At 41.1% G+C, this 21,121-nt stretch overlaps 3 protein-coding genes across 6 annotated transcripts in view; 1 reads left to right on the top strand and 2 right to left on the bottom strand.

Moving 5' to 3' along the window:
• The window catches only part of LOC145487524 (polyglutamylase complex subunit TTLL1-like), a 104,507-nt gene that overhangs the window by 66,395 nt on the left and 16,991 nt on the right, over positions 1-21,121 (bottom strand). For all 4 annotated transcript variants that reach the window (XM_081466345.1, XM_081466344.1, XM_081466346.1 and 1 more), the window contains one exon: positions 1,147-1,289. In XM_081466345.1, the coding sequence (XP_081322471.1) occupies positions 1,147-1,289 (143 nt within the window). The remainder of the gene's footprint in view (positions 1-1,146; positions 1,290-21,121) is intronic.
• On the top strand, positions 5,708-8,849 carry LOC145486856 (uncharacterized). The gene is made up of 3 exons (XM_081465577.1): positions 5,708-5,909; positions 6,001-6,164; positions 6,322-8,849. The coding sequence occupies exons 1-3, from the start codon at positions 5,708-5,710 to the stop codon at positions 8,836-8,838; spliced, it is 2,883 nt and encodes a 960-aa protein (XP_081321703.1). The 3' UTR covers positions 8,839-8,849.
• LOC145487518 (uncharacterized) lies at positions 9,197-11,946 on the bottom strand. Its single transcript, XM_081466338.1, has one exon. The coding sequence runs from the start codon at positions 10,719-10,721 to the stop codon at positions 9,207-9,209; it is 1,515 nt and encodes a 504-aa protein (XP_081322464.1). The 5' UTR covers positions 10,722-11,946; the 3' UTR covers positions 9,197-9,206.

Here is a 21,121-nt window from a genome sequence, read left to right as displayed (position 1 = left end):
CTGAAATACTTTTGCTGGCAACTAAATCTGAAAACTCAGGGGCTAGCTGGCCCCAAGGTTTTTTCCTGAAAGTTGAGCCCTAGCCACAGAAATCAGACAACCAAATAGCAACCCAGCCAAAAACAGTGTGAAACGCGAAATCATACATTGTCCAGAGTTTGAAGACTTAGGGAAACTGAGTCAAATGGAGAGAGGCGTATTTTTTTTAAACTTTCACTTTACATGGGTAGCCATATGTTTGCTAACTAAATTGGTAAACAGAGCTACCTACTACATGGTAGAAAATACAAAATTGGCAAAAAGTGAGAAAGAAAAAACCTAGAGAAGCAAGTCCAACCAGTAGATGGATGTGAAATTGCAGAACTTTGTGCTACATGTGAAAATTATCTTCTTCAGTATTTGTCTAATGATAGTAGTGGTAAAGGAGTTAAAAAAGGAAGGTACCACTGAGCAATAGAGAAATAAAAGAAAGGCCTAGGGAGCAGATTGTACCCACTGTCAAGACAACAGACAAAAACTACCACACTCCAATGCTAGTTCCCGGTCATTCAAAGAAGTCAAAAAGGACATTTCTTTCTTTGTCATAACTGAAAACCATTGTTGTTTATAAAATAACAGGTACTATGCACACTCTGATTGGTCAATAGGTGTGCTTAAATCAGGGTATGTAAACAAGGTTGTGAAGTTTTAGATTCATGTTTATTTTTGAAAAAAGTTTTATAAGAGCAATAGATGAGTACTTTTTCTGTGTTTACATAGCCTCATCTAAAGACAAGGGAGGTTGTGAGAATTCTTGAAAGTTATACAAACCTTTGACTACATCTCAGGTTTGCATAACTGTCACATTCTCCAAACCCCCCTCATGTTTAGAAGAGGCCATGTAAGCGTGGAAAAAGGGCTCTGACTTTACTTACATAATCATAAAACACACGTGATATTTATTTACGGAAAGCGAAAAGTATAATTTCTTATAGGTCAAAAAACAGACCCAGATAACTAGACACACTGTCTTGCTTTTGTGTCTCAGCTTCATCTGACAAGTACACTTGACCATGAAATCATAACTGATGTAGATCACATTATTTCATTGAATTGGTATAACTTTGCTGTAGATTTTATGTAACATTATCATAATTCTGTATTTACCAAGATGAAGGTATCTGCCAAGTTCATCTTTCTCAGCCACAGGATTTCCTTCTTTTTCTAATTCTTTACGATATCTCTTGATGTTTTTCATCATCATATCTTTTCTTGTCAGTTCATAGTGGTTAGGGAAATGGTTGATCACCCTGCAAAATACAGGAACTCAGTGGCTAAGTCATGGATGCAAAATTGGTATAAAAATCAATCTCAATTACATTTTATCATCATCATCATCATCATCATCATCACCAGCACCAGCATAAGCATCAGCGCCAGAACCACCGCTACCGCCATTGCCATCACCATCAAAACTAAACTAAACCAGACTAAACTCTTAGCAATAGACATAACTAATGACCTAAAACAGTAGGAATCCATATTTCGTACAATCGTAATAAGAATAACGACCAAAACTTTTTCATCAAAATTCAACAAATGGAAACAAAACTAAATGTTTGGCTGTCTCGGGACCTCACCCTTATGGGACAAACTTTATTGGTAAAAGCATCAGGGATTTCTCAAATAGTATACCCAGCCTCAGTGCTATGTGTTCCAGAGGAAGTTATTAAATGAGTACAAGAAAAGCTCTTCAGCTTTCTCTGGCGAAACAAAGAGGACAAAATAAAAACAACTGTACTGTATCAAAGACCGTGTGGAGGTCTAAACTTTCCAAATGTTAAAATTTAGAACACATTACAGGCAGTTCAATTAAGCTGGATAGGCAGGTTACTAGGTGAGTCCAATGATGCTTTGAAAGCAATTCCCAGTGCTTACTTCAATAGATATGGAGGATCACCGTTTCTCTTGAAATGCAACTATAACACAAAAAAATTAGACAACGATATTTCCCCCTTTAATTCAGAACTTCTAGATTACTTTAGTAAATTGTGAGACCGATATAGGGATTACTGCTTCAAAGGTGACTTTATTATATGGAACAACAAAGATATCACTATTGAAGGAAAATCTTTGTATTGGAAAACCTGGAGCGGGCGTGGGGTATATTTTGTAAAAGATCTTCTTAAGAATGCTGACAATTATCTATCTTATAAAGAATTCAAGACCAAATACAACATTGAAGTCAATTTCATTTATTATTGCCAAATTCTCTCTGCAATTCCTAAAAGTCTTAAATTAAAAGCTATGACTATTAAAAAACCTCTAGAAACAATCACAGAAGAAACTGATGTATACCAGCTCACTGAAGGAAAAACCATCTATTTGCCTAAAATACGGTGCAAGGATTATTACTCACTCTTCCAAGTGAAATGGGAAACACAACCAACATCAGTTCAATCATGGTCCAAACATTACCCCCCCCCCCTTCACTAACAAATGGAATAACTTATTTAAGAACATCTCAAAAATGTCAGCAGACAATAAATTAAGACAATTCTCTTTCAAACTACTTGATAGGATACTAGTAACCAAAAAGGAACTTAAAAGATACAAAATTAAACCAGATGATGAATGTTTTTTTTGCAAAAGTCCAGATTCCCTTGAACACACATTCCTGGCTTGCTCTATCACTGAGGACTTTTACTATAAAATGATGATATGGTTCAACAATGAACAGAAATCACAATTTAATATGACTAAGCAGCAGATCCTTTTCAATGATTTTACACTACCCATAGGATCACAGCATCTAATGAGGTGGAAATTCAAAATTTTCATAACACCAATGAAAAAGTATATCTATGACTGTAAAATGATGGAAAAATTCCCACTTGGTGATCAATTCAAACAAAAACTAAATAATCAATGGAAAATCAAAAATAGTGGAAATTGAATAGCTAGATCCTGATGAAGTAATATAGAAATCTATGGTAAATTTCGCTAAGTGAATATTGTAATTATTTATAATTATACTGTACTCCAAGACCATAGCATGCCTCAACAAGTGTAACTTTCTATTGTTTTTAGTAATAATTATTGTCTTGTAATTAGTGTACTTGTATTATTTTCTATAGTGTCTGTCATATTGTATGCCAATGTAAGTTTAATTGTAATTGTTGTAATTGTTTGAGCAAATAAAAAAAATCACCATCACCAACACCATCACAATCGCCATCGCCATCATCACCACCATCATCACCATTATTATCATTATTATTATTACAGACTATTATTATGATTACTTATGTAAATGAGCATCTCAGCAAATGGTGCTGGTGGTCTTTTAACTCTTTACTTGAGACACCTCCTGTGTCTTTAGAAATCAAGTACTTTTCAGAGAATCTTTGCCATTCCAAGAAGAGCTGTTTTCTGAACTAGTTCCACAGAAAGTTTCACTACAATCTTGTCCAATTTCTTAATTCTTTTGGAACTGTCCTCAGTGCACAAGTGACCAATCCCAACAGGTATTATTTCAGATTTTACTTTCCAGATCTTCTTCAGCTCCCTAGCAAGCTTTTGATACTTCTCTATAGACCTTCCATCTTTCATTCAGTTTCACCCTGCAGTCTCGTGAAATTCCTATGTCTGGATATTATCTGACAGTGTTGCTTTTCTTTATCTAACACTCTTAGATCAGGCCTTCTATGTTCTATCACATGGTTAGTCTGAATACTCTAGTTCCACAAGATCCTGACCCCATCTGATTTACTGACTCTCTCAGGCTCATCCAATGAACAGCCCTTCCCACACTGTCACGCCTCGCTTTATAATCTTGCGGTGCTAGTTTACTGCATTCACACGAGATGTGTCGTCTCCATACAAGCCAAGTGACCCATCAGGCTGGAGCTTATCCCGGCTTCTGTAGCATGAAGCGACTAGGAGCATTTCTACTCCTCCCTGGATGGGATGCTAGTCCATTGCAAGGTTACCTCCAGTATTAAGTTCGCTGGTACCCTTTATACACCTGGGTGGAGAATGGCACTGTGAGAGTAAAGTGTCTTGCCCAAGAACACAACACAATGTCCCCAGCCAAGTGCACTAACCATGGGGCCACCGCACCTCCCACCTATTATTATTATTATTATTGTTATTATTATTAGTATTATTATTACTATTATTATTATCATTATTATTGTTATTTGAAGACATGATTGATCGTTTCCCAAAACTGTTGTTCCCTTACAAAGTTTGATCTTCATCTTGGCAATTAGCCATTTGATTCTGGCTTCAACCCTGTTGTCTATCTAAGGAGAAGGTAAACATGAGATTTTAACAGTTTCTGAAATAAATTTAACTTGCAACCCATTTTTAAGAGCATTACTTTGTGCTTCGCCATCTGTGTTAAGGGAATGCAAAAAAGAAGCCCGAATGTTCCTCTTAATGTAAACTTGAAAGGTTCACTTTGATTTCCGTCATTCCAAGAAATCCATCTTTTCCGCCATCAATCAAAAAAGATTACTATTAGAAGTTATCTTGCAAGTTCCCAAACATCAATCAACTCTTTTATTTTTTGAAGTCAGAAAAGACGGATTTCCCGGATTTCCCAGAGAACTGACTTACAGTAATTAAGGGAAGTAATATAATACTACTCTTTATATCTGTAAGTATACTTACAGTAAAAAGGGAAGTATTACTGTAAGTCAGTTTCCCGGGATATCTGGAAAATCCGTGGTTTCCACTGTCAAATGTAAGTGTCTTGCATTAATGATTTCATGAACAGTCAATTCATACTGTAAGTTGCCAAGCATTAATCTACTCTGCTTTCTGAAGTTGGAAAACACGGATTTTCCGGATTTCCCGGAGAACTGACTTACAGTAATTAAGGGAAGTAATATAATACTTCCTTTTTTTACTGTAAGTATACTTACAGTAAAAAAGAGAAGTATTATATTACTTCCCCTTATTACTGTAAGTCAGTTCTCCGGGAAATCCGGAAAATCCGTCCTTTCCACCATCAAATCTAAATGTCTTGCATACTGATTTTATGAGCAGTCACTCCATACTGCAAGTTCCCAAGCATCAATCTATTCTCTTTTTGGAGATGGAAAAGACGGATTTTCCGGTTTACATAGAGAATTGACATATTTATCGAATTTAAGATGTGGAAATGCTTTAAAACATCCTTTAGATTTCTACACTAGTTGCATTCGCAAAATCGGAAACCCTGTGGTGCAGAAACGCTTTGAATGAAGATAAAAAGGACAAAGTAATATATATCTGGAGTATTTTTGCCGTAAAGAAAGCCGTTGATTTAATACGTTAAAAATGCTATCTGGTTGCTTGATTACGCGGTACGGACTAATGTGTTCGCCAAAAGGTCAAGGTTTAGCCTCCGCAGGGAATCAGTGAAAAGCTTTGTCGTGGAAAAGACTGATCTATTGTTGGCGTATGAAATGCTTCTGATTGCACTAAAACCGAGTGTTAAGTTTCTTTCTTTGCGGATTCAATAAAAATACACCTTTGAACACTTTTTATGCATAATTTTATCAGCTAAAACGTCCATTTTTAGTCACGAAAATAGAGAAAACAAATCCATCGAAAACTTGTAAAGGTGTGGCTTTATTCTGTCAGATGTATTCATGATAAGTTCGCACAATTAATCTTATATATAAGAAACAGGATCACTGCAGTCATTTCAGGAACAACTGTTGATGGACAGAGAAGAATGCTTCGAGCAAAAAAACCTTGCAGACAGCTCAACAGCGAGGCTATCAAGAGTGCTGCACTCTGTTATCTGACGCCAGTAATCAGTGGAAAGTGCAGTATTATAAGCGCCAAATGTGTTTGCAACGTAAAAGAAAAAGCATTGCCGAAGGCGTGGAGCTCGATATGCAAGAAGCGTGATGCCTGTGACCGTGCAATTTCAGGTTAGTATCTGCTCGAGGATTGTTTTGGAAGCACAATTTACGGCACATTTTCAACCGTTGACGCATGCATGTTTTTTTTTCTTTATTCTAGGTATACCCAATATTGCGTTCTTCTTTAGTGCAATTTCCACACAAGAAAAGAAGAAAGCCAGCATTATTGAGGAAACGGCCGAAGAAAGCAGTGAAAGTGAGGATGATGACCAGTCCAGCCAGATTCCAAGCGCCACAAGCGAACAATGGCTAGATGGAAGTTTGGCAAGTGTTAACAAGTCCCTTTGTCCCGCTGTTTCGTATTGGGTGGCTTTAACTACGCGAAACGGCGCTCCTGCCAGCCCAATATCCATCCACAAAGCATTTCTAAATTGTGGAGTGGAGGTTACCACACAACAGGTCAGCATTCATTCACGCTTAATATTTCCTTACAAGGGTTTTCTGCATCGAAGAGTGTCGTCATGTTATCGATCGAGCGACTGCAGAAAAAAAAAAACAACCAACATTCATTGAGCTCTTCTTTACTAGATCATTTCTCACAGAGGTATTATTTCTACTTAAACTGCGACAGTTAAAAAAATATTTGTTTTGTGTCTTCCAGGTTCAGTTTCAAGACGGAAAGGAGTCGCCAGCTATAAAGAAATTGTACAAAGTTCTTAAAGACCATAAAAACCAATACATGCAAGACCTCATAAGCTCATCATTTCAACGGAGCTATGAAGAAGAAGCAAGAAACCTGATGGGCGATGACCTTTACACCCAAGAATTAGACGCCTGTGGTAACGAAAATGTTGTGCGAATTACCCTTATCAACTCAAAGTTTCAAACGTCTTTGGCAATCGTGATCGAGCATTTGATTGAAGCAAAGCTCCAGATAGACACGTTTGGCTTCACTTCCGACATGACGACAGCGCAAACATCAAGCAATCTGGAATCGAATGAAGGAAAGAGATTGTCCGACAAGTTTACCATCTTAGTAAATGACATTGCCATTGGTATGGAAAAGCTGAACTACGCGAGTTATCGAGGAAACGTCTACAAGAAAGAGATTCGGGCGAAATACACCTACTCGTACAAGTGCGAGGCCAAGGTCTTTATTAACTCCCTCGCCACAAACGAATTTTTCAAGTCAAGGCTCATTCGGCAAATGAAGAACGTCATCAATCTCTTAGCTGACCCATATTGTGAATTGTTTCGGCCCCTCACAATCAATTACGACCTAATTGAAGTGAGCAACGGGACTTGCTGGTCAATAAAGAACAGGTCTTTCGTCGATGATGCCATTTCCAAAGAGCAAGTGGGGAAAATTTCTCCCAGAGCGTTCTGTCCCTACGATGTGTCCAAACCACCAGATCCGAAGTACTTTCGCGAGATCCTTGAAAACAGCCTCCAGCCAGAGGAGATTTCCAGCTTCTGTGAAGATTTTGCCCGGTTGCTTTATTACAACAAGAAAAGGCACAAAGATAAAGTCCCATGCCTGGTGGGTGACGCCAATAGTGGCAAAACCAGTCTGTTTTTCCCCATCCTCGGTCTTGTGCACCACGGAAATGTGGCGACCGTAACGAAACAGCGCGCATTTAACAAGTCGATGATATCGCCATTCACGGAAGTAATTTTCATAGACGAGGCCACTGAGTCGACGCTTGATATAGACGACTGGAAAACGTTGACACAAGGAGGCTACTCGGCCCACGATGTCAAATACCAGACCGCCAAGCCTTTCATCAACCGGTGCCCAATGGTCATCACTTCCCAGCGCAGACTCAACTTTGGTCCTGCTGATCAGCCAGCAATGGACAGGCGTCTGACGACCTATCATTTTAAAAGTTTGCCCCATCCAGACAAAAATGCAGCTAAATGGTTGAAACAGCATCCCATGGATTGCGTACTCTGGGCGGCACAGATGGCTAGTCAACCTGCTGAAGAGGACCCAAGTGACGAGGATGTAAAGGATGGTGGTTTAGAGGAGCAAGAAAAGGAAGAGCTTCGCACGCTGTGCTTAGACGAAGTGTTAGACGAGAGTGAGTGCCCAAATGTGGAAGAAAGCTTGCAGATCAATGTGGTAGAAGCGAGTCAAGATGGTTCCGATTCAAGTCAGGACCAAACCATCATTGCCTTAAGGAAAGCGGTGGAGAATTGTTCGGAAGGGTCACTCCGTCACCGTCAAGTATCTCGTCTGCTGGAAGTACGACTTAAAGAAGTCGAGAAACTGCGTCAGTATAAGGAGAAGACGTACCAAGACAGGCAGGAGAGCCTAGTTTCCAGAGGCGTGACAAAGGCGCATGCGGCATTACTCCCTAGAGAAACATCAGACCCATTACCCACGCCAATCCAACAAGACTTAGAGGCAGCAAGAGAGCAGAGCCGTAGAGAAGAACTGTTGACCAAGAGACAAAGGGCGAGTGAAGCATTCAAAGCAGCGTGGCTGCAAACAACCGAGAGAGAACTGTACCAGTGTACCATGACCCTTGCCTCAGTGGTAGATCGAGGGAGAAGAGCTGCGATGGAAGCACACCGAGAAGTGCTCCAGGACAAAATGAAGAACCACCATCTCAACTTGGGCACTCTAAAGTGCGACTTTGCCTTGGAGGAACGTAGGCGGTGGTGTTGCGCGGAAGGTCTTTTGAGGAAAGAACACAGATATCTTGTAACTAGTCTTTTCCAGACATTACCGATTATCGCAGAACTCGGTGAATCGTCAGGAGAAACTCCAAAAGAATCTTCGCCATCTCCGCTGGCACGAACAAACAGCAGTGACGACGAAAATGAATTGTTCATCACCCAAGGTCCTCGCACGCAATTGCAATTGAGTGGAACGGCTGCAGCAAGCCCCTGCCCAACCTCCCAGAAGAAGAGGAAACACAAGGGAAGAAAGGGAAATCCAAGCAAAAAACTTTCCCAGCTGTCAATTGCAAGCTTTTTTCCCAGTCAGAAGTAGTTCCATTTTGTAATAATGTATCAGAACTGGAATGAAGCCAAGAGCTTGCGTGAATCAATTTCAAGCGATTTTCTCAGTGAGAAGAGTTTGATTTTCCTCGTGATCAGAACTTCAATAAAGACAAATACCTGTGTGAATGTTCGAGAGTAGTCCAACAGTACCACTAATTAAACTATCTACAATCTCCCATAAATTAGTTGCGACACTCACAATATCGTAATAACTGGAATCTATCCGTTGTTAATTCAGTGAAAAGTACGCCGTTATAAAACATTTCTTGTTTCTATTTCAAGAGGATAATATCAGTTTGAGTTGGTTTTGTTCCAATGATAACTAGAGCACACCACGATTTTTTTTTCAAAGTCCTTTTATCGGTCGTATAATTTAGAAGGTGAACCGAATTTTCTTGCCGCCCGGCTCAGCAGAGAGTTGGCTGTCCTAACCTTTTGAAAACGAAATTCGGGGTCTCTTAGGATCGCTTGCCATTGACCAAAGCCGTGTTTTTTAAGTCCAGCTTTTAGGTATTTGTCTTCTTCAGGAGAGAACATCACATTTTTTCTTCTCGCACCAATTTCGTTCGGCCTGAAAGCATCTTCGCGTGTTAGTCTCGGCACGCCTGCTAGACGCTCGGGTTGTTTTTTCGTGATCACTTTGACCTCGTCGGTAGAAGGAGTGTCACTATTGTCAGCATTTTGATCTTGCGAAGAGCTTGACAGGTCTGAAAGCCTCGAGCGCACTTCCATTTCTAATTCTGTTCCCCTGTCACCGTGCAATTCTTTCAAACATTTGTGTGCCTTACTAGCGACGTCACGCGATCGTTGCTTTTGATAGTGAACCCTTGCCACGACAGAGCTGTGTTTCTGATCCTCGGATATTGTGCTTTGCGCGTTGCTACTAAGTTGCCTGCAGCTTGCGGTCTCGACTATTTGTCGATAGCGAGTCAGATGAACGTACTTGCCTGTTGCATCGAAGACAAGTTTACTCATTAGTTCTCCTAGCTTGTTGTGTTGTCCTCCATTTCTCGTCACTAAAACATAATCACAGTTCGGCTTGAGCAGAGGGCGTATATGATTGATGTAGCCATCTAACACTTGCATGCTAGTCTCAGTCAGGTAAAGAGAATCGAAGCCAAACTTTCCTGCTGTTTTGAACATTTTCTGGTCGATAAATCCGCCGTTGGTTTTAGCGTTGTTCACCATCTCAACAGTTAAATATTGATATGTCATCGGGTGCGATCCTTTGACCTTGATAAACAAATATACGGCGAGAAATTTGGTAGCAAACGATAAGTCTAGTGGGGATATTGTACCTGGATCATCCTTGCACGATTTTAGCATGCTTTCGTAGCGCGGCAAATAACGCCCTACGACTTCCAAGAGCTCTTCTAGCGTAGCCCAGTGTCCCTTGGCTTCTAAGGCTTCGATATCGAGTTCGCTCGTCCATTGTAATCGCATCATCTTGGAGACGGTCTTGCGGACTCGTTTTAAGTACAGCTCTGTGGAAGATAATCCTCTTAATACCGATTCCGAAGCTCCATTGACTTTTCTGAAATCCCCTAATTCTGCAATGGCATCCAAATAGCCTATGCGCCCTGCGTGCCCGAGATTCCACTCGTCTTGCATCATGTCAACAAATTTGAAAAGTAGATTGGGCGAACATAGACTAAAGTCAACGATTTCAAATGTAAGATCCTCCTCTTCTTCGCAACAGAATTTAAGAAACTTCAAACACTTGCTGACAATTTGGTGCGTTTGCCGATCACTTTTACAACCTCCGCCACTGCCGGTGAGCCAGGACAAGAAATCTTGTGCGATTTCACTTGACATGGCAAAAGAGACAACTCTTCTAGATTTAGGTGGAATCTTGTGATCACTGACCTCCATTTTGTTGCTTTTTTGTTGGCCTGATTCAATCTGAGTGATGTCTGGCTTTTCGTCGAAATAAAAGTACTAACGATGTTTGTTCTTTGCGTGTTTTCTGCATCCTCTTGCCGTTGTAAACCCATCATGATTGCAATCTTGCACTGGACAGTGAAAAAGGCCATCAGAATCGTCTTCTTCTAAGTGAAGTCGTTTGGGTTAAGGAGATGCGTTTTCTAACTTTGACCAGTCGATTTCCACTCCTCTTTTGTTCATCTTTTAATATCTGATATGTGAAGTTTCTTGCGAGACTACTGTATTTATAATAAATAGCTGACTTGTTATCCATCTGGCCCGCTTCTCACACAATAAAACCAAACAAAGGAACAAAGGGGCAGGTCTCATCTTGTCCCAACCTGCCCTTACCTGATTAAGCATGCAGCAGGCAAGCCAGGCTAGAAATTGAATTTGCCCTCGATCGCGCATGTTAGAATGGTAAAGTAACCTCGGAACTTGTGTTCGTGTTCACCAACGCTAAATAGGAACCCTCGTTCCCATTAAGTGACTCAAATAAAACAACGGAATGCTAGTTCCTCTTTAACTTAAAGCGGAACTAATTCCAGTTTGGAAACAAAACTATTGTTTCCATGCTTTCAGCAGAAAAAAGGACCAAAATTGCTTTTGAAAGGGACCAATTAAAACATTTGGGAACGACAAGCAGCGATTAGGAACAGCACGTTCCTAATTGCAAATAAGATAAGACTAAAGTGGAACAATCGTTCCTTAATATTGAACTCCGGAACTTACTATGCTGGTCAATGGGAACGAATTGTGTAAAAGAGAACACTCGACAAAATCGGAACCATTCGAAAAGGAACATTTGTTCCTGAAAAGATAAAAACGGAACAAAGAGTTCCCTTTACTCGCAATAAAAAAGGAACTTCGTGTTCTTGTTTAAGACAAAAGGAACCCGTTGTTCCGATTTCAGACATCGTTGTTCCTAGGACTGATTTCGGACTAAAAACAAGTTCCTATTGGTGTCTTCTAAGTTTGTTCCTTAAACAATTAGAGGAACAAAGCAGTAAAACTCGCAGAACGGTAGCTTTTCAAGAAAGCCATTATTTTTTGCGTCGCATCAATTACAATCATGATTTGAAAACTTGCTAAATTAAGGAATACACCAACAAGGCGGGCAAAAAAATATCGACGAAAAAGATGGTGTTAAAAGCCAAAATCTCTGCTGTCATCAATTTTGGGGAATGTTAATGATCATCACAGTTATGCACACAACTTAGGTAGTTGTGAAATTAAAGCCTGAATTTTTTTCAGGCTTTAATTTCACAACTACTTAAGTTGTTTGCATAACTGCAATGATCAATCATGTCTTCATATCTTTCTCCACAGTTCAAATATATGATCTTTCATATATTCATGTGTATTTGTCATCACCTACAGGTATATTATGAACTCACGATGTGACCAGCTCCCAGATGGCTTGGTAGCTCAGTTTGTAGAGCCGCACAGGTCATGGGTTCAAATCCCGTTCAGGCCTGAATTCTTTTTCGGGCTTTAATTTCACAACTACTTAAGTTGTGTGCATAACTGCGATGATCAATCATGTCTTCATATCTTTCTCCACAGTTCAAATATATGATCTTTCACATATTCATTTGTACTATTATTATTATCATCATTATTATTATTAAATTATGTCACTTACAACACAGATTTTCTTTTACTAGTTGAAGGACTTAATTCGCTATTTTTTAACACTGAATTAGTACCACTGACAATAAAGCTGTGTCAGAGCAATGAAAAGCATGACCTTTTAGTAATTAATGTTTTCATAATGAAGGTTAGATATCATTTCTATGGAAAGGGGGTTGGAATTCAAAATGAGTGAAAACAATAGGTAAGCATAATAATATTGTGTAATACTTAAGAATTTTTTAATTTTATTGATCATGGAAGAGTTATTATCTCGGATGGAATGCCACACTTCAAGGAAGAGTCCACTACTTCATTCAGTCAACTACTTCAACACATTCAAGATCAATTTGTAAGTTCTTATTTTACGTTTTTTTGTTAACTGAAGAAGGTTGTGACAGCAGCAACCAGAACATCCTTTTATAGATTTTATGCCAGTAACAACATATTTTTAAATATAGTTAAATGGAATTTAACATAGTTAACGACTAGGTGCTAGTCTGGTCAGTCGCGTTTTTGTAGGCAGTTGTTAGTGTCTTCGCCGTCTGCTAGCATTTGTTTAGGGTTTGGTGTGTTCTGTAGCGTTTGATATAGTTTAATGAATTTTACATAGTTTACAACCAGGAGCTAGTCTGGTCATTAGTGTTCTTTTGTAGGTGTTTGTTAAGGTCTTGGCCATCTGTTAGCGTTTGTTAAGCATTTGGTGCATTCTGTAGCATTTGCAGCAGTCATATGGCTGTGGGAGCTCTGGGGCTGACATTGTCCACCAGTATTCTTGGTTAGTATGTGCATTGTCATCCCACGTACTTGCAGTGTGTTCGTTGTTGTTACCTCTGTTGTCTCCCGTGCTGATGGTGGTTTCAACGGCTCCCTCTGGCCCTCTGGCGCCTTTAGCTGTCGATTCAATCACGGAGGGTGTTGTTCACATACTTGGAAGCACCCTTCCTACCATTATGTCTTCAATTCAAGGGAACGCCCCCTCACCATTAAATTTCTCTGTCCCTGGTACTTCTGTTGGCGTTGCTCCATCTAGCTCCTCCGGATCAACTGCTGTTTCTTATGATGTCAACGTTTTGTCTGTGGCTTCTGGGGCGTTGTCAGGTACGTTTACTTTGCATGCTTTTGTTCCTACTTTTTCTCCCATGTTGACCATCACTGACTCGAGCTCGGCCCACTTCGTGGCCCCTATCACCACTCCCTTCACCAGTACCAGTGTAGCCAGTAGCCTGCCAAGCTTTGGTAATTCTGCATCAGTGCCCAATCCCAGCTAAATTGGCTGAGAAGATTCATAGAGGGCCAGTTTGGGGAGTTGGTGGATCTGCTTACGATAAATCTTCATGCTGGAGGGTAAACTCCTCGTGTCACATGCCAAACGCAGGCAAGTTGAAATTAAAGATATTCTTCTCTGGACCGAGGCCTTCCCAATTTTCCAGCTGGTCCTGTGTGCCTCTTATCCCCTGCGTTGGTTAGAACTGACGAAGTATAAGCTCCACATTATTCAAACAGCCCATCAATATCCAGGTCTGGCTTGGCTTGAATACAATCTGGCCTTCAGAAGGGATGCCGCTGCCTTGGGCCTTAATGATTGGTCCAAAATGAATTTGGATCAGTATAATTTTCATCTGCATTTACCAACATTGTCCTTACTGCAACCAAAGCCGTCCTCTCTTTCTGGGTTTCCTCAGTCTTCCTCAGGCAACCTGGACTCCCGCCTAGCTATGTACACCATTCTGCCATTCCTGGAATAAAGGGCAATGCCGGTGGCCATTTGGGAGGTGTAGGTTCCACCACAAATGCAGCAACTGCGAGGGAGAGCGTACCAAGGCTAACTGCCCCTTTCCCCGCTCAGCTAGACTTCGTTCCCGCTTCCCCTCCCCTGAGTTAAGCCCAGCATTACAGTTGTCTCTTTTGCCCTGTTATCTCCAGTTTCTAAGGTCTCACCATTACAGCTGGATCAATTTCAAGCGGAGTTGCACCATCATCCTGACAAATCAGCTGTAGTTTATGTGATTTCTGGCATACAGGATGGATTTCGGATAGGATTCAACCCCTCCGTGACCCATCAGTGATTGACTCCTACTTGCAAAATGAAGTCTCTTCCAGTAGGGAGGCAGCTCCTTTTCCAGTGCCGCCACTTCCGTCTTTGCACATAAGTCATTTCGGGGTGATCCCCAAAAATAATCAGCCTGGGAAGTGGCATCTCATTTTGGACCTCTCATCACCAGAGGGGTAAAACATAAATGATGGCATCCCCAGGCCCCTGTTTACAGTTCAGTCTGTTTAAGTTGATGCTTTCATTGATGGCATAATGACTCTGGGTTGAGGAATGTTAATGGCCAAGTTCAATGTGGCAAGTGCATATCGGAATGTGACAATCCACCCAGATGAGCGCCTCCTTCTTGGCATGAAGTGGCGTGGGCAATATTTTGTGGATTTGGTGCTCCCATTTGGGCTGTGTTCAGCACCATTCATCTTTACTGCCATTGCAGACCTGGTTGAATGGATTCTGGTTCAAAATTATGATGTCACATACCTCCGTCATTACTTGGACGATTTCCTCACCTTGGGCCCACCGGCTTCCCCTGTCTGCCACAACAACCTTCAAACCTGTGTTTAACTGTGTAAAAAAACTTGGCCTGCCCCTTCATCCGGATAAGCTGGAGGGACCTGCGACTCGTCTTACAATCCTTGGGATTGAACTTGACTTTGAAAAACTTCAGGCTCGTCTCCCGGCTGACAAGAGAGATAGGATTATTACACTGTTAGATGAGTGGTCTGCAGCAAGTTTTTGTAAACGTCACGAGCTGGAATCCCTGATCGGCCACCTCCATCACACCTGCAAGGTTGCCCCACAGGGTAGGACATTCCTTTGCCGGATGATCAACTTGCTTTGTGTCTTTCGCCATGATGATCACCCCAATAGGCTTAACCAAGAATTTCGGCAGGATTTAACCTGGTGGCGGGAGCTGTTCCAAACTTGGGATGGCCTCAGTTTTTTCTGTATGCCCACATGGGCCCCTCTCCCGGACTTCCAGGTTTCGTCGGAGGCAGCTGGCTCTTTGGGCTATGGAGCTATTTTTAAATCCCACTGGTTTTCCAGTGCCTGGTCAGTTGCACAAAGTTCGTTATCTATAGCGTATAAGGAACTCTTCCCAATTGTGGTAGCAGCCTATCTGTGGGGCCCTCAGTGGGTGTCTCAGCGAGTTGAGTTCTTATGTGACAGTGAGTCCATGATGGCTGTACTTTAAGTCTGGCACCTCACAGGACAAAAGCCTAATGGTGTTGCTACATTATTTGACTATGCTGGCCATCCGTCATTCATTTTTGTTTACAGCTTCATCAGTTCTAGGTAAAGCTAATCCAATTGCTGATGTACTCTCTCGATTCCAATTTCGGCGGTTCAGACACCTGGAGCCACATGCCGACCTGACCCTGTCCCAGATTCCTACCTCCTTTCTGGCTGTGCTTGAGATGCCTTGACTCAGAAGTGTCAGTTCCTACTTACCCAAGGTCTTGCAACTTCCACTCGATGAGTGTACCAATCTGCCCAATGTCAATTTATAGACTTTTGCCACCAGGACGGTCGTGCAAACCAGGATGGCTCCATTCCCTCAGCCAATGAGGAGACTCTCATGCGCTTTGCTTCTTTATTGGCAGACAATCTGAACCATTTCTCCATCAAGGTCTATCTTTCAGCAGTATGCTCCCTTTACATTGAACATGGCCTTCAGATCCTTTAGTCAACTGTCTTTGTTTGCAGCGTTTACTAAGGGGCATTACGCGGGTCCAGGGTCCAGCATCACCCAGGCACCTATCTATCACAGTAGATCATCTGAAGGTCATTCAGTGCTCTTTGGACCTGTCTCCTAGAGACCATGTGATGTTGTGCACTGCGTGCTGCTTGGGTTTTTTTGTTTTTTTGCGGGCCGGGGAGTTCATGGATCCTAACACCCATATGAACCCCTCTTGTTTTAAAGTCCGTATCAAGTGCTCCAAGACAGACCCCTTCCACGTGGGTTGTGATATCTACTTAGGGCATGGCTTGGGCTCTGTGTGCCCCATAACAGCTTTGGGCAGTTACTTGTCTCTGTGCGGGTCCGCCCCAGGGCCACTGTGTATGTTTAGTGATGGTTGTCCTCTTACCCGGCAGCAGTTATCATCCTCTGTGAAGTCGATCCTAAATGGTCCAGGGTACTCTGACTCATACTCTGGTCATAGCTTCTGTGTCGGGGCAGTGACAACTGCAGCGGCACGGAGAGTTCCAGATCACCTTATCAAGACCTTAGGGTGTTGGTCTAGCGATGCGTACCGGATCTATATCTGAACTCCAGTTAGTTCCATTGTCCGTGTTTCCTACCAGTTGGTGGCTTAACAGGAAGTGGAGTACTCTGGGTACCAGTGGGGGGTGGGTGCCTCAGGCTGGGGTTGTCGGGGGCTGTGGCCTTGGTGCCCTGAGCCCCCTTGCTCTGGGTTCTTTCAACCCGGAGATCCCTTCGGCATGGCGTGGGGGGGCTAATGGCTTGGTTGCGGGTTGGGCAGGCCAGTGAGGTGTTCTAGCGCCTTGGGGATGTGACTGAGGTTGCAGTCCCTAGGTTTCATAGGCACCTTCCCTCCACTAGCAACTTGGGCGTTAAATACAGTTAAATGGAATTTAACTTAGTTAATGACTAGGAGCTAGTCTGGTCAGTAGCATTTTTGTAGGCGGTTGTCAATATCTTGGCCGTCTGCTAGCGTTTGGTGTGTTCTGCAGCGTTTGATATAGTTTAATGAATTTTACATAGTTTACGACCAGGAGCTAGTCTGGTCAGTAGTGTTTTTTCTAGGCATTTGTTAAGCGTTTGGTGCGTTCTGTAACATTTGCTGCAGTCATATGGCCGTGGGAGCCCTGGGGCTGACATTGTCCAGTGGTATTCTTGGTTAGTACGTGTGTTGTCATCCCATGTGCTTGCAGTATGTTCATTGCTCTGTTAGCGTGGCATTGTGAGTTGAATTATAGTAGTTTAGCAGTTCTCAGAGTTCCCTCCCTATTCCCCCTCTTTTCAGCAGTTTTCTTTTTTTCTTTTTTCTTTCCACTGAGCCATCTGGCTTAGTGTGACAGGTGCCTGTAGGGGCCTGGTGCTTGGTTGGGGGTTGGGCAGGCCAGTCGGGTGTTCTAGCACCTTGGGGATGTGACTGCGGTTGGAGCCCCCAGGCTTCGTAGGCACCTTCCCTCCACTTGCAACTTGGGCGTTAATCAAAGTTTTAACCATGCCTGGCTACAAACCAAATATTTTTAACACTTAAAGTGCAACTAACCCCCAAAATTTTGATTTCCTTTAATGAAATCTACTGGTTTTCTCAATTACTTCAGCGAAAAATGATCTTGATTGATAAAATCCCCACGTTTCTACAGGCATTTAAAGTTGTAATTTCTGCGGCCATGACAGAGCATAGTGGGATGCGGGTCGAGCTTCTAGTGACGCCATTGAAGGACATGGCTCAAAACACTCAAGAGACTTTTGGCTGGGTTTCGAGTACTGTGTAAAGTAAAGGGCCCTTTTTAGTCTCCTCTTCCATGTCATCACTCCACCCTCGATCCCTAAATCTAATTGAGCAACATCTGAAAGGATCACAGACATAAAACAACAACCAAAATGTTTCACAAAAGTGAATATATGAAAGACAATATACTTGAACTGAGAAAGATATGAATTAAGACACGATTGATCATCGCAGTTATACACACAACCTAATAAGCAGTTGTGAAATTAAAGCCTGAAAAAACAAGTGGGGCTTGAACAGGATTCAAACCCATGATCTTTGCAATACCAGTGCAGTGCTCCACCAACTGAGCTTAATTCAAGCCAACTGAGAGCTGGTCACATTGTGAGTTTGTAAAGATCATATATTTGAACTGAGGGGAAAGAGATGAAGACATGACTGGTCATCAAGTTATTCAAACAACTTTAAGACCCTCGACTGGCACTTATTGTGTGTGTTGTCAGAGGGTTAGTGGTTTACGAAACCTCCATTTTGTTGTTGTATATTGTTTCACTCTTCAATCCTTTATAATCCGAAGCATCCATCCAGATTGTGCTACATTTATTGCCTTTAATGACAGGATTCATTATCACCCTTAACATTGAGGTGAACATTTGACCGCAAATTGTTAGTTTTTCACAATTATTTGAGAAGCTTAAAAATGCCTGGTATCATGTAACTTCAGCCATGGTGACTGCGAGGAACCTTGGTGGGAGGTGTAGACCATAGACGCTCTTCAAAAGAATATTAACAGAGAAAATCTGTCTAGGATCTGCGGAGAATTAGTTAAGTTGTACTTGGATACAAGAAGAAATACTCCAATTTGCTGCAATAAGTGAGAGTGAGTTGAATTTCCTTCCCATTGCTAGCCTTTAGAAAAGGGTATCACATCGCTTGTGGATTCATCCAATTTGAGGTTAACTGACTTTGGTGGGATTTCTTGAAATTTATTTTGATGAAGAGTACATTCTCTACTGCATTTTACTCCTGGTGAAGAAAACATTTCATTGCCAAAAAGAGCAAACCGAAAATGTTTTAGTATCCGCACTTGACCGGTTGTCAATAAAAACTCTGTATGGATTCCATAGCACGGTATGAAATTGTCAAGAAAAAAATCATGATAAAAATAATAATTGTTACTCTTATTCTACATCATGACCAAGACAGTATGCTAAGCATATAGTAAGTACTGTTATAACATTCTGTATGTATGCTTCTGAAAGCAAATAAAAAGCAAATTTGCTACATGGAATTGTTTCAAGTCTCTGCATGACGTGTGCGGTGGCAGGAACTTATAGCTGACATTTGTCACCTCATGACGCAAAGTCAGAATTTCAAAATACAGTAGTTCTGAGCCAAATTGCGACTAAAGCAAACATCTATCAGTTTTTACCACTAAATTGTACTCTAGACCACAAAATGACCCAAATCCTTCTGATTTTTAAAACGCTTTTCTTCAGCGACAAAATCAAAACAAACGCTCACAGAGCATTCTGCCTGACAGAGTCTTTAAGCAGCTTTGAAATTAAAGACTGAAAAACTTCAGGCTGGCTTGAACGGGATTCAAACCCATGACCTGTGTGATGCTGGTAAAGTGATCTAGCAATTGAACTATCAAGCTAGCTGGGAGCTGGTCGTGTTGTGAGTTCATAATATACCTGTAGATGGTGAAGATACAAGTGAAATTATATATGAAACATTATAATTATGTGTGAACTGCGGAGAAAGAGATGAAGACATGATTGATCATGACAGTTATACACACAACTCAAGAGCAGATTTCTCTAATGGTCACCTATACCTATGCAGGATAGAAAAATTAGATTTTCTGAAACTTTGTTAGGAAGAAGGTTTTTACTAACTTATTTCTATCAAAACTGTACCTTTGAGGTTGTTTGGATTTTTATTTTCTTGTGGAGACAGCCTTACATATTTTGCCCTGAAAAGAGCAAAACTTGACCCCAAAATTACACTTTTTGTGAGTGCTAGCTAGCTAAAATAATAAGTGTAACTGGAAAAGCTAACCCATAGTACTAAAATATCATCTTTTAGCAGTTATTCAACATTGTCAGATCAGCATAAAATTTAAACCTGAATTTTAAGCAAATTTGTAAAACTATACGCTCTAATGATGCTGCGCCACATCAAAATTTAGGTCAATTTCGTGGACCAGAAAGTTAATCTGGTACATGGATTTACCTGCCCAAACTATTTTTCTAGTTAAAAGTATCCCTTAAAATACGTTTTTATCGCAAATCTAGCTTGGGTAAATAAAACCAAAAATTGAGAGCATCTCGAAGACTAGGCACTTGAGCTAATCACCTGACATTTTGACCTTTCATGCCGGGATCACTATCTCCAAAATTGATCCAGAAATGTTTGCCGGGGGGTCTTATCTTCACAAAATAGTCTTTAGGTCTCTAAGATCAGTTACTGTAAATGAAAATACGTATCAGGCTGCAAATGAGCATTTTAAGCAGATGTTTATTTTGAATAAGAAATCGTACATTTAGCAGTTGGCAACTACAGACAACACACGCAATGAAATATCAGATAATAAATCAGCATCGAGAGTAATCTTTGAGAGAGCTAGTGGAATACATAGAAGACGAAATACTTGGAGTGATTTACCTTAATTTAACCTATCTCGATAAAAAAATGGGCTGAAATGGAAACATCGCTTGCAATGTTTATATGTTGCATGTACGAGGCATTTTCAACTGACGCCAGGTCACATGATAACCAGTTGAGTGGCTGTGTGACCAACAAACAAAGAAATGGTAACGCAGGCGCGAGATTGTTGACACACCACTAAAAAGATAGTTTCTTCTGGCCAGCAGAAGAAGACCTCCAAGAGTGAGAAGAAGTCATCAAATGGCGTATTACAGCCAGGTATATACAAGGTGCATGAAGTACAAGATCACGGACACAATAAATACGGACCATCAGTTGTGTTGAAACTGAAAGATAAAAACGGGGCAATAATGTTCATGTGGGCGCGGTCTTCGCTAACATACACATTGCAAAACAGACAGCACACGAATTATATATATAACACTGGAATGAGAAAATCAGAAAATAGTAACATGTATTATGATTTCAAACTGTGCTAAACACCGTTCCAGTGTAAAATCTGTAATTAAATATTAAGTGATACAACGAAAATGGTAGAGGGAACAAATTCTAACGATTTATGC

This window comes from Orbicella franksi, chromosome 5, assembly GCF_964199315.1.
Source record: "Orbicella franksi chromosome 5, jaOrbFran1.1, whole genome shotgun sequence".
NCBI lineage: Eukaryota > Metazoa > Cnidaria > Anthozoa > Scleractinia > Merulinidae > Orbicella > Orbicella franksi.
The sequence above is the reverse complement of the archived record's forward strand: the minus strand, read 5'-3'. Positions and strand labels throughout refer to the sequence as shown.

Bases quoted from the DNA above. Each gene is read 5' to 3' on its own strand.
- LOC145486856 (XM_081465577.1), top strand. From the start codon at position 5,708: ATGCTTCGAGCAAAAAAACCTTGCAGACAGCTCAACAGCGAGGCTATC. The intron at 5,910-6,000 runs GTTAGTATCTGC...TCTTTATTCTAG, and splicing joins CTGTGACCGTGCAATTTCAG to GTATACCCAATATTGCGTTC. The intron at 6,165-6,321 runs GCAAGTGTTAAC...ATTCACGCTTAA, and splicing joins AATGGCTAGATGGAAGTTTG to TATTTCCTTACAAGGGTTTT.
- LOC145487518 (XM_081466338.1), bottom strand. From the start codon at position 10,721: ATGGAGGTCAGTGATCACAAGATTCCACCTAAATCTAGAAGAGTTGTC.